Source organism: Chrysemys picta, chromosome 4, assembly GCF_011386835.1.
Source record: "Chrysemys picta bellii isolate R12L10 chromosome 4, ASM1138683v2, whole genome shotgun sequence".
In the NCBI taxonomy this organism is placed as follows: Eukaryota; Metazoa; Chordata; order Testudines; family Emydidae; genus Chrysemys; species Chrysemys picta.
The window spans coordinates 11469959-11489668 of record NC_088794.1 but is presented as its reverse complement, the minus strand read 5'-3'; the positions used below and the strand labels follow the sequence as shown (position 1 = coordinate 11489668).

The following is a 19710-nucleotide window of genomic DNA, read 5'->3' as shown; positions in this document are numbered from 1 at the left end:
GATGGATCCACCACCCAACATTGAGATGCTGCTACCACTGGGGTGGAGTGTAGCAGCTATTTGTAGATGACTCTCTCGACCAGTGCTGAGATATGGCTGTCTATGGGGTGAGTAGTAGCAGTTGTTTATCAGCCACACCACATCACCACGCAGGGATCCCTCACTGAGCACTGCAAAGCAGCCACCTCTGGGGTGGGGTGTAGCAGTTGCTTATACAGAGATCCTTTACCCATCACTGCAGAGAGACCACGCCGGGGGTGGGGTACAGCAGCTGTTTATGCAGGGGTTCCTTCCCCAGTGCAGCGGTGCAGCTGCCTCTGGGGTGGGATGCAGAAACTGCACTGAAACAGTGCACAAGAGCTGAAGGCTGGATGTATCCAGCTGGAACCACAGGGAAACTGAGTGTGGCAAATTAGAATTAACCCTGTGGGAAACAGGCCAGTGCATGGGGGGAGGTCTTGTGAAAAATGCCACTGGATCCTCCACGCCCTTGGAAAGTTCAGGAGACCTTGGTAGCATTGGGATTAGCACTGTGTGAGGACAGCACCCCCCACTGAGCCCCTGACCCGCTCCCTGCAGCACAGCGCCCCGTAGCGCTCAGGTCTGCACTGACTCTGAGGGAAGTGAGCCCTCTACCGAACCATTTGGGTTTCTCCCAGTCCCCATCCCAGACCTCCCCCCACTTAGTGGGAGGCCTGTGGGGGTCAGAGCAAGTGTCACTTCCCTGGCAGGGACGTCTGCATTAGCTGCCACCTGCACAGAGCCAGGGGACTCAGTAGGGGACATGTGCTGAGCTCAGCGCAGATGAAGGGGGAGGTGGGGAAAATGTGGGACATGGACCAGGGAACCAATAAAAGCCTCCCCCTCCATCTCGCATGCTCCTCCACCCTCCTTCTCTCTGTGCTTCTTTGCCCAGCCTGGGCTATGTTGGGGCTCTGGCACTGTGCCCAGGCTGAGGGGGAGCCCGTCGGGTTACTCCCTGCCCCCCCGTGCCGAGAATCAGCTCCTCACCCAGGGCAGGCTGTGCTCTGGGGACGATAAGGGCCGGGCCAGTGCTGGCCGGGCACGGGAGCCAGCGCCTCAGGTACTGGCAAGGACAATCGTCTCAGCAGGATTTTAATGCTGAGCTAGGAAGGACGCAGGGGTCACTCGGGGACAGGGCCACGGGCAGTGATTTATGGCATCCCCAAGGGACCGGCTCCCACGGGGCGCTGCAGGCCTGGAGCCCCTTGGCAGGGTGACCCGGACTCAGCACTCCAGGACCCCGGTGGGATTGTAGAGACAGAGCTGGGGGTTAGAGGCAGAACAACCCAGGGTCTATATCACTAGCCTGCTGTGGGATCTAGTCCTGCCTCTGCTGGGTGACTGTGGGCAAGTCACTGCCCTGCTCTGTGCCTCGGTTTCCCCATCTGCCTTGGCTATTTGGAGTGTGAGCTCTTTGGGGCGGGGCCTGACTCACTGTGTCTGTGCAGTGCCTGGCACAACAGGGCCCTGATCTCAGCTGGGGCAGGGCCTGTCTCTCGCTGTGTGTCTGTGCAGCACCTGGCACAATGGGACTCTGATCTCTGGGTGCTACTGAAATAGAAACAGCAGCCAAGCGGCGGATGCCCTCAAAGCCCAACAAATTGTTCCCACTGAATCGTTTACTCTGAGCATTTCCATCAGCCCCAGTCACGGAGATCTGTCTGCAGGGCTGTGACCAGGAGGCTGGTGGGAATCCAGGCAGGGCCATCCACACAGTGCAGTTTGTGATCCCCGCTTGGGAGCTCATGTGATGTAGCGACGCGGCACGAACACAGCGATCGCCAGCGCCATGAGGACAGGGCCCATCTGGAAACCAGCTGTTAGTGCCAGCAGAGACCCTGGGCTGTGTAAAGGGACTCAAAGGGACCAGGAGCAGGGCGGGGCTGGAATGTGCTTCCAAAGTGCCAGGGAGAGGGGTCTCAGGATGCCCTGTTACCCACCCACCCATCGCCTCACCCTCTATCTATCCCATATGCACCCGCTAGCCTTCCACCCTTCTGTTCATCTACTGCATCCGCACCTTCCAACCCCACACTCTGCACCTGTGCCTTACTCACCCTCTGTCTATCCATCCAGCCCCATACACCCCCTCTTTCTTCCCATCTATCTCCCTCCCTTCATATGAGGCTCATCACCACACTGTCTGACCACAGTATATATACCGGGGGTAGGAAGAGGCAGGTGTATTCGATAGATAGATAGATAGATAGATAGATAGATAGATAGATAGATAGATAGATAGATGGGGTGTATGGGGATAGATAGATAGATAGATAGATAGATAGATAGATAGATAGATAGATAGATAGATAGATGGGGTGTATGGGGATAGATAGATAGATAGATAGATAGATAGATAGATAGATAGATAGATAGATAGATAGATGGGGTGTATGGGGATAGATAGATAGATAGATAGATAGATAGATAGATAGATAGATAGATAGATAGATAGATAGATAGATAGATAGATAGATGGGGTGTATGGGGATAGATAGATAGATAGATAGATAGATAGATAGATAGATAGATAGATAGATAGATAGATGGGGTATATGGGGATAGATAGATAGATAGATAGATAGATAGATAGATAGATAGATGGGGTGTATGGGGATAGATAGATAGATAGATAGATAGATAGATAGATAGATAGAGAGGGTGTATGGGGATAGATAGATAGATAGATAGATAGATAGATAGATAGATAGATAGATAGATAGATAGATAGATAGATAAATGGGGTGTATGGGGATAGATAGATAGATAGATAGATAGATAGATAGATAGATAGATAGATAGATAGATGGGGTGTATGGGGATAGATAGATAGATAGATAGATAGATAGATAGATAGATAGATAGATAGATGGGGTGTATGGGGATAGATAGATAGATAGATAGATAGATAGATAGATAGATAGATAGATAGATAGATAGATGGGGTGTATGGGGATAGATAGATAGATAGATAGATAGATAGATAGATAGATAGATAGATAGATAGATAGATAGATAGATAGATGGGGTGTATGGGGATAGATAGATAGATAGATAGATAGATAGATAGATAGATAGATAGATAGATAGATAGATAGATGGGGTGTATGGAGATAGATAGATAGATAGATAGATAGATAGATAGATAGATAGATAGATAGATAGAGAGGGTGTATGGGGATAGATAGATAGATAGATAGATAGATAGATAGATAGATAGATAGATAGATAGATAGATAGAGAGGGTGTATGGGGATAGATAGATAGATAGATAGATAGATAGATAGATAGATAGATAGATAGATAGATAGATGGGGTGTATGGGGATAGATAGATAGATAGATAGATGTCCCAGCCCCTAGGTGACAGCCTTCCCCAGCTCTGGCCTCTAGACTGGGGGTGCACGGGTGACTCACTAATGGCACGTTGCTGTACTGAAGCCTGTTCCTCTCAGCTGTGGGTGGTGGGAAATGTTATAAATAATCATCTGCATTTCTACGGCAGCGCCACATGCCACTCGCCAGGCGCTCCCCCCTCCCCCATGCATGTAGCCACATCCCCTGGGGATGTGCCTGCTCCCCAACTCCCCGAGGGGAAACTGAGGCACAACCAAAGGCTGTCTCACTCCAGGCTACACACCCTGGAGTAAAGGCCAGATTCCCCTCAGCCCTGACCCCCATGCACCCTGTGTGAGTTGTCATGCATATGTGTGACACAACTGCCATGCAGCCTGTGTGAGATGTCACATATGTGTGTGATACAACTGCCATGCAGTGGGTGTGTGGTGTCATGCAAGTGTCAGACACGCATGCCATGCAGTGCCTGTCAGGTGTCACACATGACTGCTGTTCAGCATGTGAGATGTCACATGTGTGTGATACGACTGACATGCAGTGTGTGTGTGAGGTGTCACACATGTGCAATGAGACCCTATGTAGCATGTGTGCGACACAACAGCTGTGCAGTGTGTGTGCAACATGCCACATGGATGTGTGTGACATGACAACCAGGCAGTGTGTGTGACATACCCCCTTGCAGTATGTGCAATACAACCCTATGAAATGTGTATGTGCAATGTCACACGCATGTGTAACATGACAACTGTGCAGCCTGTGTGTGACACAACAGCTGTGCAAAGTGTGTGGAGATAGATAGATAGATAGATAGATAGATAGATAGATAGATCCTATCTATCAAGGGTCAGGGTGAATTTTGCATCACTGACAATTTTTCAATCAAGAGGGGCTGGTTTCTAATGATTTGGGTGCAGGTCTCTGGCCTGTGTAATCCAGGTCAGACTAGATGATCACAATGGTCCCGTCTGGCTTTGGAATCTGTGTATGTAACACAGCAGCCATGTACAGTGCCTGACACCAACCCATGCAGCATACGTGTGACATGTCGCTTGTGTAACCCGACCTCTCTGCAGCATGTGCGCCCGGGATTCTTCGCTTGCTGTCACCACCAGGGCCCCTGCTTTGCCCCAGGGTGAATGCCCACCCAACTTGCAGCCCCCAGCTTCCCCTGCAAGGAGCAGCCCTCCACCCTGGCACAGCCCAAGAGACACAACATGCATTGCCCTGGGGGAGGAATGGCAGTGTCAGGACCAGCTGGCTGCCAACCCCCCATTCCCTACGTGGGTCACTAGTCATCACTGCTCTCTGCCCTTGCACATGCTCCGAGCTAGACAGGGGCGTCCTCCCCACTTCCCAGGGAGTCTGAGTTCCCACACATGGGGCAGGGACACGACCAACTGCCCCGTCCCCATCTGCCCTGGCTGGGGCACAGCAGCCACACAGGGGTGGGGGCTGGGAGGGTGACGGCACCAAGGCACTGACCAAGGCCTGTGGCCTGGCTACCCTGCTCCACCTGCAACCCAGCCCTCCCTTGGTGTCTCTCCCACTTACCTGCTCACCTACCAACTCCATACATACCCATCCAGCTATCCATCCATCTGCAACACCCCATCTATCCATCCATCCAGACATCCATCCATCCACCCACAACACTCCATCCATCCATCTGCAACACCCCATCTACCCATCCGCAACACCCCATCCATCCATCTGCAACACCCCATCCATCCATCCGCAACACCCCATCCATCCATCCATCCATTCCCATCCATCCGCAACACCCCATCCATCCATCCATCTGCAACACCCCATCCATCCATCCATCCATCCATCCATCCATCCATCCGCAACACCCCATCCATCCATCCATCTGCAACACCCCATCCATCCATCCATCCATCCCCATCCATCCATCCATCCATCCCCATCCATCCGCAACACCCCATCTACCCATCCATCCATCCGCAACACCCCATCTATCCATCCATCTATCCACCCACAACACCCCAGTTATCCAGCTATCCATCCGCAACACCCCAGCTATCCATCCATCCGCAACACCCCAGCTACCCATCCATCCATCCGCAACACCCCATCCATCCATAACACCCCATCTACCCATCCATCTGCAACACCCCATCAACCCATCCATCCATCCGCATACACACACATATCTATCTGCATACACTCCTCTATCGAACTATCTGCATGCACCCATCTATCTATCGGCAGATATCTCTATCAATCTATCTGCATACACCCTATCTATCTATCTATCTATCTATCTCATGCACACCCTTTTCTTTCTTTCTTTCTTTCTTTCTTTCTTTCTTTCTTTCTTTCTTTCTTTCTTTCTTTCTTTCTTTCTTTCTTATCTGGGAACCTCCTGAGCAGTAATGCCTCTCCCTCTCTCCCCCTTTATCTCCCCATGCCCTTCCCCCACTGTCTGAGTCACTCATCCTTAACAGCAGCCAGAGCCACCCACCCTCCCCCTACATCGCTCACGATGCATCTGTTTTCTCTTAGGCTATGTCTACACTAGCACTTTTGTCCGTAAAACTTTGTCACTCAGGGGGTGAAAAAACACACCCCTGACCGACATACGTTTCACCGGCAAAAGCACTGGTGTGGACAGCGCTGTGTCGGCGGGACATAGCTACCGCCGCTCATTGGCATTGGTTTAATTATGCCAGCAGGAGACTCTCTCCAACGGGCATAGAGCGGCTACACGGCAGCCGTTACGTGGCGCAGCTGCTGTGGTGTAGCGGTGCCGCGGGAAGATCCGTAGTGTAGACATAGCCTGAGCCACGTCACCAGCTACGTATTTCCAAAGCCCCCCACACCTCTGCCCCTCCCCGCGTCCACCCAGCCCTGTGTTGTGCCCCAGGTGCCTGGCTGGGCACTTGCGAGATCTGGGGTGGAGGATGTCAGGCAATGGGGCAGCAGTGCCAGAGGGACACAGCCTACCTGACCCCTGCACAACCAGCAGCCCCCTCCTCTGCTCTTGCCCCTCCTCCCGCAAATCTCCGGCAGGCTCAGTAGGGGGGGTGGGCCCCTCACAGAGCAGGTGGATGGGGAGACTCACCGTGGGTCACCAGCTCAGAAGCGGGGCTATCAACAGCATGAGAGCGCAACCAAGAAACTTCAGGGCACGCCCTCTCCTTCCTCCCCGTTCTGTTCCTCTCCCCAGCTCCACCCCTGCCTCTGCCCCCTTCCAGGAAACAGACGTTGGAATGAGCACTCACTGCTCGCACGCACACATGCTCATGCATGCACACAACATGCACACACAGCACACACACATTTGTATGTGCACACACAGCACACACACACACACATTTGTATGTGCACACACAGCACACACATACATACACCCAGCATGTACACGCATACACGCCACTCATCCATGCGCACACACGCACATACTTGCTGCATGCACACGCGCTCACACACACGCATACACACACGCACGCACACACTGTTGCAGATCTCTGCAATCGCCACCCCCACCTTCACCCCCAATGCCCAGTTGCTCTCAGGGGCTGGCACAGGGGCTGGCACAGGGGTTGTCCCTTTTGCATGTCATGACATTGTATCAGTCACGGCCCACTGAGCTGCCTCTTCTTGCATGGCCATCAGGTGCCAAAAAGTCCTCAGCACCGGCCTTGTTCGCCCTGGCTAGGGCTGACAATAGCAGGGTGGGCTGGGCACCGCAGTCTATAGCAATGATCCCCGGCTGTAAAGCCTAGTGGCAAACATGGGGTTTGGGGAGGGGAACCCAGATCCACCCGGATCCACTGGGTCCTGACCAGGGCTTCATTTGTGCCAGGGCTTGGCAGTGCTGAGACCCGGCACCTCTGGGCCTGGCACTTCGCAGCCCGGGCACCTCTGGGCCTGGCACTTCACAGCCCCGGCACCTCTGGGCCTGGCACTTCGCAGCCCTGGCACCTCTGGGCCTGGCACGTCACAGCCCCGGCACCTCTGGGCCTGGCACTTCGCAGCCCGGGCACCTCTGGGCCTGGCACTTCGCAGCCTCGGCACCTCTGGGCCTGGCACTTCGCAGCCTGGGCACCTCTGGGCCTGGCACTTCGCAGCCCCGGCACCTCTGGGCCTGGCACTTCACAGCCCGGGCACCTCTGGGCTTGGCACTTTGCAGCCCCGGCACCTCTGGGCCTGGCACTTCGCAGCCCTGGCACCTCTGGGCCTGGCACTTCGCAGCCTCGGCACCTCTGGGCTTGGCACTTCGCAGCCCTGGCACCTCTGGGCCTGGCACTTCGCAGCCCCGGCACCTCTGGGCCTGGCACTTCGCAGCCTCGGCACCTCTGGGCTTGGCACTTCACAGCCCCGGCACCTCTGGGCCTGGCACTTCGCAGCCTGGGCACCTCTGGGCCTGGCACTTCGCAGCCCGGGCACCTCTGGGCCTGGCACTTCGCAGCCCGGGCACCTCTGGGCTTGGCACTTTGCAGCCCAGGCACCTCTGGGCTTGCTGTGGCAGTTATGAAAGTAAAAAAATTGCTTGAGCCCCAGCATCTAATTGCTTAAGCCCCAGCACCTCTTTAATTACAAATGAAGCACTGGTTCCGACTCAGGGTCCCGTAACCTCCTTATTAAGTATTCACGTGTCAGCTCCCACTGCATTCTCTGGGTCACTTCCTACCCTTGAGCCTCCCACAGGTTTGTCTTCCCTGGGCAGCGGCTTGGCGTCTCCGTCGGGCTCCATAGCTGGCGGATCCTCTGAGGGGTAGTCTGGGATATCCCCCTCGGCAGTCTGGAGAGCTGACAGTGCTTCAGCAGGGGCCTGCGGCATGTCCAACCTCCTCCTCAGCCAGCCCCCCCTGAACTGACCAGTTGCCTTTTATTTGTTCCCTCCACCAGGAGCACGCACAGCAGGGACGAGAAGGCGTGGCCTCCTCTGCCCAAAGTGATTTGTTACTGACCAGTGCTGGGTTTATACACCCTGTCGCACATCCGCCCCCTCAAGTGAGGGCCCAGTGTCACCCCCTCTCACTCCGGAGAAGCAGTCAGCATTCACATGAGCCCTACCCAGACGATGAAGGACCTAGACCTCGTAGGGCTGGAGGGAGAGGTACCACCTCATAACCTTGGCGTTGGTGTCCACTGAGATCACGTATGATTGACACAGGAGTCGGATCAGATGAGCCTAATGTTATTGGTGCCAATTCTGGTTCGGAGGGGTAGGGGGCAATCAACAAACCCTCTTGGGCCTTCCAGGGGTTAACATGGTACATGCAGGTCTCTCATTAATGAAACTGGACTTCATAGTGTGACGTTATTGATGTGAACTGGGACCGTATAGATCATTGGTGCAACCAAGGTCCTGTAGTGGTAACAAATCTTGTAGAAAGGGGGTCAAATAAGGTGTCTAAGACAAGATTATGGTTTGCTGGTTATGATTATGCTGTGTATCAATTTTGTATTTCAAGTTATAAGTATTGGCTCTATAGTGTCTGTATTTCAAACTTGTGCTATGCTTCTGGGTGACACCCCAGACAGTTTGACATCAGCACTGCCTAGCCTGCTTGATGGCCCATTAACGACCATCAGCTAGACAACTGACCCATTGAAAGAAGGCAGATACACCTTGTGACTCAGCAAGGTATGCAGGGACCTGCCTATGGACAGAACTCTAAGGTTTTTTCATGCCATGTGCTGGAGAGCTTGTCTTTGGGACAAAGAAAGAAAGGCCACATGACAAGAGACTATAAAAGGCTGCTGCAGCTCCTCCATCTTGTCTTCAATGCTGCTTCTTGCCTCTGGAGGGACTTTGCTACAAACTGAAGCTCTGAACAAAGGACTGATGACTCATCCCAGCTGCGGATGTTCCAGAGACTTGATTTGAACCTGCAGTTTAGTCCATCACTGCCACAAGCCTGAACCAAGAACTTTGCCATTACTGTATGTAACTGATTCCATGTAACCAATTCTAACTCTCCTTTATATTTCTTTCTTTTTATGAATAAATCTTTAGATTTAGATTCTAAAGGATTGACAACTGCGTGATTTGTGGGTAAGATCTAACTTGTATATTGACCTGGGTCTGGGGCTTGGTCCTTTGGGATCGGGAGAACCTCTTTTTTCTTTTACTGTGATATTGGTTTTCATAACCATTCATCCCCATAACGAGTGGCACTGGTGGTGATACTGAGAAACTGGAGTGTCTAAGGGAATTGCATGTGTGACTTATGGTTAGCCAGTGGGGTAAAACCAAAGTCTTCGCTGTTTGGCTGGTTTGGTTTGCCTTGGTGTGCAAAGGAACCCCAGTCTTGGGCTGTAACTGCCCTGCTCTAAGGAATTTGTCCTAAATTAGTACTCTCAGTTGGGTCCCGCCAGCGGCAGCATCGTTACCGTGGCGTAGTCGTGCCAGGATCCACAGAACCAGGTCAATTAAGCTTTGGGTCAGAACCCCACGCTGTCCAAATTTGAATGTTGGTATTGAGCGTTTGGCTGGTTAAAGAGCAGTTGCAATGGGTGAGCAAAGAGCGTATGAGGGCCTTGACAAAAAAGCCCTGGAAGATTTGTGTTCAGAAAAGGGGATAAGCTTTAAAAAGAAAGCTACAAATCAAGAACTGAGGGATCTGCTAATGGCCAGTGATCAGGAGGCAGGAGCACAGCCCTTTCCTGAGGCCACAGAAGCTGCAGAAGACATTCGAATGCAAAAGGCAGCAAATAAACTGCAACTTGAGCATGAGCAGAAACTGGAAAAGCAAAAAAATGCTGATTTAGAGAAGGAGACTCACAAGATGCAACAGCAGACAGCCAGACTTCAGCTCCAAGTATTGGAAGAGCAGAGAAAGTCATCGTCGCCTGGTACTCCACATCCCCGCCATAACGAAAGAAAGTGGGAAAGGATCTGTCCCATTTACAAAGATACTGAAGACATAGAGGAGTTTTTATCTACCTTTGAACGTCCATGTGCTCTGCGTGGGATCCCAGATGAGCAGCGTATGCCTGTCCTGCTGACCAAATTGACTGGAAAAGCCAGGGAAGTATTCAATGAATTGAGGGAACAAGAAGCCTTAGATTATGTGCTGTTTAGAAATTCTGTGTTAAGGAGATTCAAGGTCGCTCCTGAGTCTTACAGGGTTAAATTTGTAGAATGTGCTCATAAGCTGATGGATTTTGTTAAAAAGTGGGTTGTGGGAGCAAAGGCGCATGGGAGTTTTGAAAAACAGCTGGATTTAATAACTTTGGAATAGTTCTTGGACATTGTGCCTGACCATATAAGAGCAGCTGTGTGTGATAGGGCCCCTGAGTCAGTCCTACAGGCTGCGGAATTTGCAGATGCCCACACCCAAAACAGAGCTCGGGAAGGGTATAAACACTAGGGGGAAATTAATCACCATTCTCCCCAGTTCGAAAGGAGGGAAGGATTTAAAAGTAAACCTGACTCTTATAAAGGAGTTCATGGGGGCCCAGAGGCAGGGCCGGCTCTGACTTTTTTGCCACCCCAAGCAAAACAAAAAACCCAGGGCACAGGTGGAGGCAAAGCAAAAAACAAAACAAAACAAAAACAAAAAAAACCCAAGGCGCAGGGCGGCCGGACCCGGAGACAAAGCAAAAAAAAACCCCCAAAACCCCCCAGGCACAGGGTGGCCGGACCCAGAGGCAAAGCAAAAAAAAAACCAACCCCCCCCCCCCCCAGGGCACAGGGCGGCCAGACCCAGAGGCAAGGCAAAAAAAAAAAAACCCAACCCCCCCAAGGCGCAAGGCGGCCGGACCCAGAGGCAAGGCAAAAAAACAAACAAACAAACAAAAAACCCTGGGCACAGGGCGGCCAGAGTGGCAAAGCAAAAAAAAAAAAAATAGGGCAGCCGTGCCGCCCTAAGATTGGACGAAATGCCGCCCCTTAGAATCTGCTGCCCCAAGCACGAGCTTGGCTGTCCAGAGGGTAGGAATTCTCACCTTAAGAATAAACAGGTTACATGCTATTACTGTGGTGTGCTTGACCACGAGACCAGATTGCCCAACCCTGAAGGGCAGCCCAAAGCCATCAACCTCAAATGCCACAATAAATGCTAATCCTGTTCTTCAGAGTCGTAGCCGTGTTAATATGTATCAGCAAAAAGAACAGGAGTACTTGTGGCACCTTAGAGACTAACAAATTTATTCGTTCATAAGCTTTCGTGGGCTAAAACCCACTTCATTGGATGCATGCACTGGAAAATACAGTAGGAAGATATATATACAGAGAACATGAAAAAATGGGTGTTGCCTTACCAACTATAACAAAACTAATCAATTAAGGTGGGCTATTATCAGCAGGAGAAAAAAAACGTTTGTAGTGATAATCAGGGTGGCCCATATCCAACAGTTGACAAGAAGGTGTGAGTAACAGTAGGGGGGAAAATTAGCATGGGGAAATAGGTTTTACTTTGTGTAATGACCCATCCACTCCCAGTCTTTATTCAATCCTAATTTAATGGTGTCCAGTTTGCAAATTAATTCCAATTCTGCAGTTTCTCATTGGAGTCTGTTTTTGAAGTTTTTTTGTTGGAGTATTGCGACTTTTAGGTCTGTAATTGAGTGACCAGGGAGGTTGAAGTGTTCTCCGATTGGTTTTTTAATGTTATAATTCTTGACGTCTGATTTGTGTCCATTTATTCTTTTGCGTAGAGATGTCTGGTTTGGCCAATGTACATGGCAGAGGGGCATTGCTGGCACATGATGGCATATATCACATTGGTAGATGTGCAGGTGAACGAGCCTCTGATGGTGTGGCTGTTGTGATTAGGTCCTATGATGGTGTCCCTTGAATAGATATGCGGACAGAGTTGGCAACAGGCTTTGTTGCAAGGATAGGTTCCTGGGTTAGTGTTTTTGTTGTGTGATGTGTGGTTGCTGATGAGTATTTGCTTCAGGGGCGCTGTCTGTAAGCGAGGACTGGCCTGTCTCCCAAGATCTGTGAGAGTGAGGGATCATCCTTCAGAATAGGTTGTAGATCCTTGATGATACGCTGGAGAGGTTTTAGTTGGGGGCTGAAGGTGACAGCTAGTGGTGTTCTGTTACTTTCTTTGTTGGGCCTGTCCTGGAGTAGGTGACTTCTGGGTATTCTTCTGGCTCTGTCAATCTGTTTCTTCACTTCAGCAGGTGGGTATTTTAGGTTTAAGAACACTTGATAGAGATCTTGTAGCTGTTTGTCTCTGTCTGAGGGATTGGAGCAAATGCGGTTGTATCTTAGAGCTTGGCTGTAGACAATAGATCGTGTGATGTGGTCTGGATGAAAGCTGGAGGCATGTAGGTAAGTATAGCGGTCAGTAGGTTTCCGGTATAGGGTGGTGTTTATGTGACCATCACTTATTAGCACTGTAGTGTCCAGGAAGTGGATCTTTTGTGTGGACTGGTCCAGGCTGAGGTTAATGGTGGGATGGAAATTGTTGAAATCATGGTGGAATTCCTCAAGGGCTTTTCCATGGGTCCAGATAATGAAGATGTCATCAATATAGCGCAAGTAGAGTAGGGACGTTAGGGGACGAGAACTGAGGAAGCGTTGTTCTAAGTCAGCCATAAAAATGTTGGCATACTGTGGGGCCATGCGGGTACCCATAGCAGTGCCGCTGATTTGAAGGTATACATTGTCCCCAAATGTGAAATAGTTGTGGGTGAGGACAAAGTCACAAAGTTCAGCCACCAGGTTTGCAGTGACATTATCGGGGATTCTGTTCCTGACGTCTCTGAAACCTGACGGCTTGTAGTTCATCTTTGTGTGGAATGTTGGTGTAGCGGGCTTCTACGTCCATAGTGGCCAGGATGGTGTTTTCTGGAAGACCCCCAATGGATTGTAGTTTCCTCAGGAAGTCAGTGGTGTCTCGAAGATAGCTGGGAGTGCTGGTAGCGTAGGGCCTCAGGAGAGAGTCTCGTTATAGTTTGTAAGGCAACACTCATTTTTTCATGTTCTCTGTGTATATATATCTTCCTACTGTATTTTCTACTGCATGCATCCAATGAAGTGGGTTTTAGCCCACGAAAGCTTATGCCCAAATAAATTTGTTAGTCTCTAAGGCTTGGTCTACACTACGGGATTAGGTCGAATTTAGCTGCGTTAGGCCAATTTAAAAATGAATGCGTCCATACAACCAACCCCGTTCCGTCGACCTAAAGGTCTCTTAAATTCGACTTCTGTACGCCTCCCCTGAGAGGAGCTGGTTTTGAAGTTTTTCTGTTGTAAGATAGCCACTCGCAGGTCTGTTATTGAATGACCAGACAGGTTAAAGTGTTCTCCCACTGGTTTTTGAGTATTATGATTCCTGATGTCAGAATTAATGGACACAAATCTGACATCAGGAATCAAAACTTCAAAAACAGACTCCAACGAGAGACTGCTGAGCTGGAATTGATATGCAAACTAGACACAATCAACTCAGGATTGAATAAGGACTGGGAATGGCTGAGCCATTACAAACATTGAATCTATCTCCCCTTGTAAGTATTCTCACACTTCTTATCAAACTGTCTGTACTGGGCTAGCTTGATTATCACTTCAAAAGTTTTTTTTCTCTTACTTAATTGGCCTCTCAGAGTTGGTAAGACAACTCCCACCTGTTCATGCTCTCTGTATGTGTGTATATATATCTTCTCAATATTTATTCCACTCTGTATGCATCCGAAGAAGTGGGCTGTAGCCCACGAAAGCTTATGCTCTAATAAATTTGTTAGTCTCTAAGGTGCCACAAGTACTCCTGTTCTTTTTACATATACTCAAGAAACCCAATCCAGCCACCCATTCTTCCATTCCCCAACACACCCCTCCAGCCACCCATCCTTCCATCCACACACACAGCCCTCCACCTGTCCATCCATCCGCAATACACCCCTCCTTCCACCTATTATTCCATCCCCACACACGCCCCTCCAGCTACCCATCCATACCAACACACAGTCCTCCAGCCACTCATCCAACCATCCCAATACACATTCCCTCCATCCACCCATCCATCCCTATATACACCTCTCCAGCCCCCCACCCCTCCAGCCCCATACACACCCCACAAGCTATCCATATACAGCCATCCATTCAGCCATCTATCCATCCCCATACACACCCCTCCACCGCCCATCCATCCCCATACACACCCCTCCAGCCACCCATCCATCCCCATACACACTCCTCCATCCCCGTACACACCCATCCATCCATCCACCCATCCCCATCAACACCCCTCTATCCACCCATCCTTCCATCCATCCCCCCCACACCTCTCCAGCCATCCATCCATCCCCCCCACACCTCTCCAGCCACCCATCCATCCCCATAGAGACCTCTCCATCCATCCATCCCCATACACTCCCCTCCCACCACCCATCCTTCCATCCACATACACACCCCTCCAGCCACCCACCCTTCCATCCATCCCCCCCACACCTCTCCAGCCATCCATCCTTCCATCCACATACACACCCCTCCAGCCACCCCTCCATCCATCCATTCCCATACACACCCCTCCAGCCACCCACCCACGACCTGGGCCGTCTGTCACTGTGCCTCTCTCCCATCCCGTGCCTCAGTTTCCCCACCTGCGGGGATAATGATAGTGACCGTTGGAAGGCACTTTGAGGTCTACAGATGGAAAGCACTAAAGATGAGCTAGGTAGTGTGACAATCTCCCTGCCTGTCCCCACACACCTAGCTCCATTTCCAGGCTGTGCCCCTCACTATGGCTCCTGTACAGCTCGGCCCCTAGAACTTGCACCCCAGCAGATTCTCCCAGGCTCCAAGCCTCTCAGATGAGACACCCCCCCCACACACTCCCATTGTGTGTGGCAGCTGGCACTTACCAAAGCCAACTTCTACTCCACAGCGCTGCGCTGCTCTCCATCGGGTCGGGATGAGGTAGCCATCCCCTTCTCCCCGCAGGTCACTGCTGCTGGTCTGTGCCCGGCCCCACGCCCCACTAGGGGCCTCCCGCAGGGGAAAGCCGAAATCCTGGGCAAGACTTTGGACCTTAGCACATGGTTATTTCTGTCCATTAACAACCCTCAACGAGGGCTCCTTATCTCAGGGGGTTGAAATGTCCAAACAGTTATATCCCCGGGGATGCTGGGAGCTGCCGAACGTGAACTCCTGCCAAGAACTCGCAAGCTTTCGAGACGGCTGGAGCCTCACGCCTTCTATTTCTCATGGGCCAGTCCCCTCTATTTTTAGACAACTCAGCAGGGTACATGGAGGCACCGGCTGGATGCTGGGATGACAGCAGCTGCTTCCAGCCGCTGGGTGAAAGTAATTTTGACCCAGGGTATGAGAGAGATTAGGGGAGTGAGGAGGTAAGTTTATGGAGGAAGAAAGAGACTAGCAATAAAGGTGGCAGTATGGCCTAGTGGGTGGGGAGCTGGGCTAGGATTCAGAAGACTGGGGCTCTGCTCATAGTTCTGCCACTGGGCGAGTCACTTCCTCTTGCTGTGTGCCTCAGTTTCCCCAGCTGTACAATAGGAATAATGCTACTGACCTGCTTTGTAAAGTGCAGTGAGATGGCGGCATTATGCTTGGAAAGGGAGCGTTGACTCAAGCCCCTTTAAGGGTCTGAGCTCATCCAGCAAGCCTGTGCCACAACGTCCGTGCGGCTTGCTTTATTCATAGATTCATAGATTCATAGATTATAGGACTGGAAGGGACCTCGAGAGGTCATCGAGTCCAGTCCCCTGCCCGCATGGCAGGACCAAATACTGTCTAGACCATCCCTGATAGACATTTATCTAACCTACTCTTAAATATCTCCAGAGACGGAGATTCCACAACCTCCCTAGGCAATTTGTTCCAGTGTTTAACCACCCTGACAGTTAGGAACTTTTTCCTAATGTCCAACCTAGACCTCCCTTGCTGCAGTTTAAACCCATTGTTTCTGGTTCTATCCTTAGAGGCTAAGGTGAACAAGTTCTCTCCCTCCTCCTTATGACACCCTTTTAGATACCTGAAAACTGCTATCATGTCCCCTCTCAGTCTTCTCTTCTCCAAACTAAACAAACCCAGTTCTTTCAGCCTTCCTTCATAGGTCATGTTCTCAAGACCTTTAATCATTCTTGTTGCTCTTCTTTGGACCCTTTCCAATTTCTCCACATCTTTTTTAAAATGCGGCGCCCAGAACTGGACACAATACTCCAGCTGAGGCCTAACCAGAGCAGAGTAGAGCGGAAGAATGACTTCTCGTGTCTTGCTCACAACACACCTGTTAATGCATCCCAGAATCATGTTTGCTTTTTTTGCAACAGCATCACACTGTTGACTCATATTTAGCTTGTGGTCCACTATAACCCCTAGATCCCTTTCTGCCGTACTCCTTCCTAGACAGTCTTTTCCCATTCTGTATGTGTGAAATTGATTTTTCCTTCCTAAGTGGAGCACTTTGCATTTGTCTTTGTTAAACTTCATCCTGTTTAACTCAGACCATTTCTCCAATTTGTCCAGATCATTTTGAATTATGACCCTGTCCTCCAAAGTAGTTGCAATCCCTCCCAGTTTGGTATCATCCGCAAACTTAATAAGCGTACTTTCTATGCCAATATCTAAGTCGTTGATGAAGATATTGAACAGAGCCGGTCCCAAAACAGACCCCTGCGGAACCCCACTCGTTACGCCTTTCCAGCAGGATTGGGAACCATTAATAACAACTCTCTGAGTACGGTTATCCAGCCAGTTATGCACCCACCTTATAGTAGCCCCATCTAATTTGTATTTGCCTAGTTTATCGATAAGAATATCATGCGAGACCATATCAAATGCCTTACTAAAGTCTAGGTATACCACATCCACCGCTTCACCCTTATCCACAAGACTTGTTATTCTATCAAAGAAAGCTATCAGATTGGTTTGACATGATTTGTTCTTCACAAATCCATGCTGGCTGTTCCCTATCATCTTACCACCTTCCAAGTGTTTGCAGATGATTTCCTTAATTACTTGCTCCATTATCTTCCCTGGCACAGAAGTTAAACTAACTGGTCTGTAGTTACCTGGGTTGTTTTTATTTCCCTTTTTATAGATGGGCACTATATTTGCCCTTTTCCAGTCTTCTGGAATCTCTCCTGTCTCCCATGACTTTCCAAAGATAATAGCTAGAGGCTCAGATACCTCCTCTATTAGCTCCTTGAGTATTCTAGGATGCATTTCATCAGGCCCGGGTGACTTGCAGGCATCTAACTTTTCTAAGTGATTTTTTATTTTATCCGCTAAACCTACCCCCTTCCCATTAGCATTCACTATGTTAGGCATTCCTTCAGACTTCTCGGTGAAGACCGAAACAAAGAAGTCATTAAGCATCTCTGCCATTTCCAAGTTTCCTGTTACTGTTTCTCCCTCTTCACTAAGCAGTGGACCTACCCTGTCTTTGGTCTTCCTCTTGCTTCTAATGTATTGATAAAAAGTCTTCTTGTTTCCTTTTATTCCCGTAGCTAGTTTGAGCTCATTTTGTGCCTTTGCCTTTCTAATCTTGCCCCTGCATTCCTGTGTTGTTTGCCTATATTCATCCTTTGTAATCTGTCCTAGTTTCCATTTTTTATATGACTCCTTTTTATTTTTTAGATCGTGCAAGATCTCATGGTTAAGCCAAGGTGGTCTCTTGCCACATTTTCTATCTTTCCTAACCAGCGGAATAGCTTGCTTTTGGGCCCTTAATAGTGTCCCTTTGAAAAACTGCCAACTCTCCTCAGTTGTTTTTCCCCTCAGTCTTGATTCCCATGGGACCTTACCTATCAGCTCTCTGAGCTTCCCAAAATCTGCCTTCCTGAAATCCATTGTCTCTATTTTGCTGTTCTCCCTTCTACCCTTCCTTAGAATTGCAAACTCTATGATTTCATGATCACTTTCACCCAGGCTGCCTTCTACTTTCACATTCTCAACGAGTTCCTCCCTATTTGTTAAAATCAAGTCTAGAACAGCTTCCCCCCTAGTAGCTTTTTCAACCTTCTGAAATAAAAAGTTGTCTCCAATGCAGTCCAAGAATTTGTTGGATAGTCTGTGCCCCGCTGTGTTATTTTCCCAACATATATCCGGATAGTTGAAGTCCCCCATCACCACCAAATCTTGGGCTTTGGATGATTTTGTTAGTTGCTTGAAAAAAGCCTCATCCACCTCTTCCACCTGGTTAGGTGGCCTGTAGTAGACTCCTAGCATGACATCTCCCTTGTTTTTTGCCCCTTTAAGCCTAACCCAGAGACTCTCAACACTTCCATCTCCTATGTCCATCTCTACCTCAGTCCAAGTGTGTACATTTTTAATATATAAGGCAACACCTCCTCCCTTTTTCCCCTGTCTATCCTTCCTGAGCAAGCTGTACCCATCCACACCAACATTCCAATCATGTGTATTATCCCACCAAGTTTCAGTGATGCCAACAATGTCATAGTTGTATTTATTTATTAGCACTTCCAGTTCTTCCTGCTTATTCCCCATACTTCTCGCATTTGTATATAGGCATCTAAGATACTGGTTTGATCTTTCCTCCCAGTTTTGTCCTGACTCTCCTTTCTCTCTGCCAATATAGCCCACACTCCCTCTTGTTTCCGACCCATCTCCCCGGTCTCCATGTTCCCCACTTACCTGTGGGCTTTGCTCACCTGTCCCCGTCGAACCTAGTTTAAAGCCCTCCTTTAATCCTTTAGCACGCCTGACTTGGGCTGGGAGGTTTGCTCCCAGCTGCAGCCCAGATATACCCCATGGGCTCTGAGGTAATGGATTTGGCTACAGTGAAGGATGTGATTGAGTCACATAGCATCATTTTCCCTCCTTCAGAGGGAAATTCCCAAGCCAAGTTGATCCTGAGGGTAACTCATCTGATATTGGTTGGGATATAAGGGATGGTTTCATAGAATCACAGAACTGGAAGGGACCTCAAGAGGTCATCTAGTCCAGTCCCCTGCACTCAAGGCAGGACTAAATATTATCAAGACCATCCCTGACAGGTGTTTGTCTAACCTGCTCTTAGAAATCTCCAATGATGGAGATTCCACCACCTCCCTAGGCAATTTATTCCAGTGCTTAACCACCCTGACAGTTAGGAAGTCTTTCCTAATGTCCAACCTAAACCGCCCTTGTTGCAATTTAAACCCATTGCTTCTTGTCCTATCCTCAGAGGTTAAGAAGAACAATTTTTCTCCCTCCTCCTTGTAACAACCTTTTATGTACTTGAAAACTGGTATAATCTCTTCCCTCAGTCTTCTCTTCTCCAGACTAAACAAACCCAATTTTTTCAACCTTCCTTCATGTTTTCTAGACCTTTAATCATTTTTGTTGCTCTTCTCTGAACTTTCTCCAATTTGTCCACATCTTTCCTGAAATGTGGCGCCCAGAACTGGACACAATACTCCAGTTGAGGCCTAATCA

At 49.6% G+C, this 19710-nt stretch overlaps 1 protein-coding gene across 13 annotated transcripts in view; it reads right to left on the bottom strand.

Moving 5' to 3' along the window:
• Window positions 1–19710, bottom strand: part of SLC43A3 (solute carrier family 43 member 3) — a 58431-nt gene that overhangs the window by 23502 nt on the left and 15219 nt on the right. For 8 of the 13 annotated variants that reach the window (XM_065591343.1, XM_065591336.1, XM_065591346.1 and 5 more), the window contains exon 1: window positions 15174–15330. The exons of 1 other annotated variant lie outside the window; for it this stretch is intronic. In XM_065591343.1, the coding sequence (XP_065447415.1) occupies window positions 15174–15214 (41 nt within the window). In that variant the 5' untranslated portion in view covers window positions 15215–15330. Of the gene's footprint in view, window positions 1–6465; window positions 6582–10299; window positions 10371–15173; window positions 15331–19710 lie in introns of those variants that run through there. 4 more of the 13 variants (XM_065591339.1, XM_065591341.1, XM_065591337.1 and 1 more) reach the window with 3 other exon arrangements.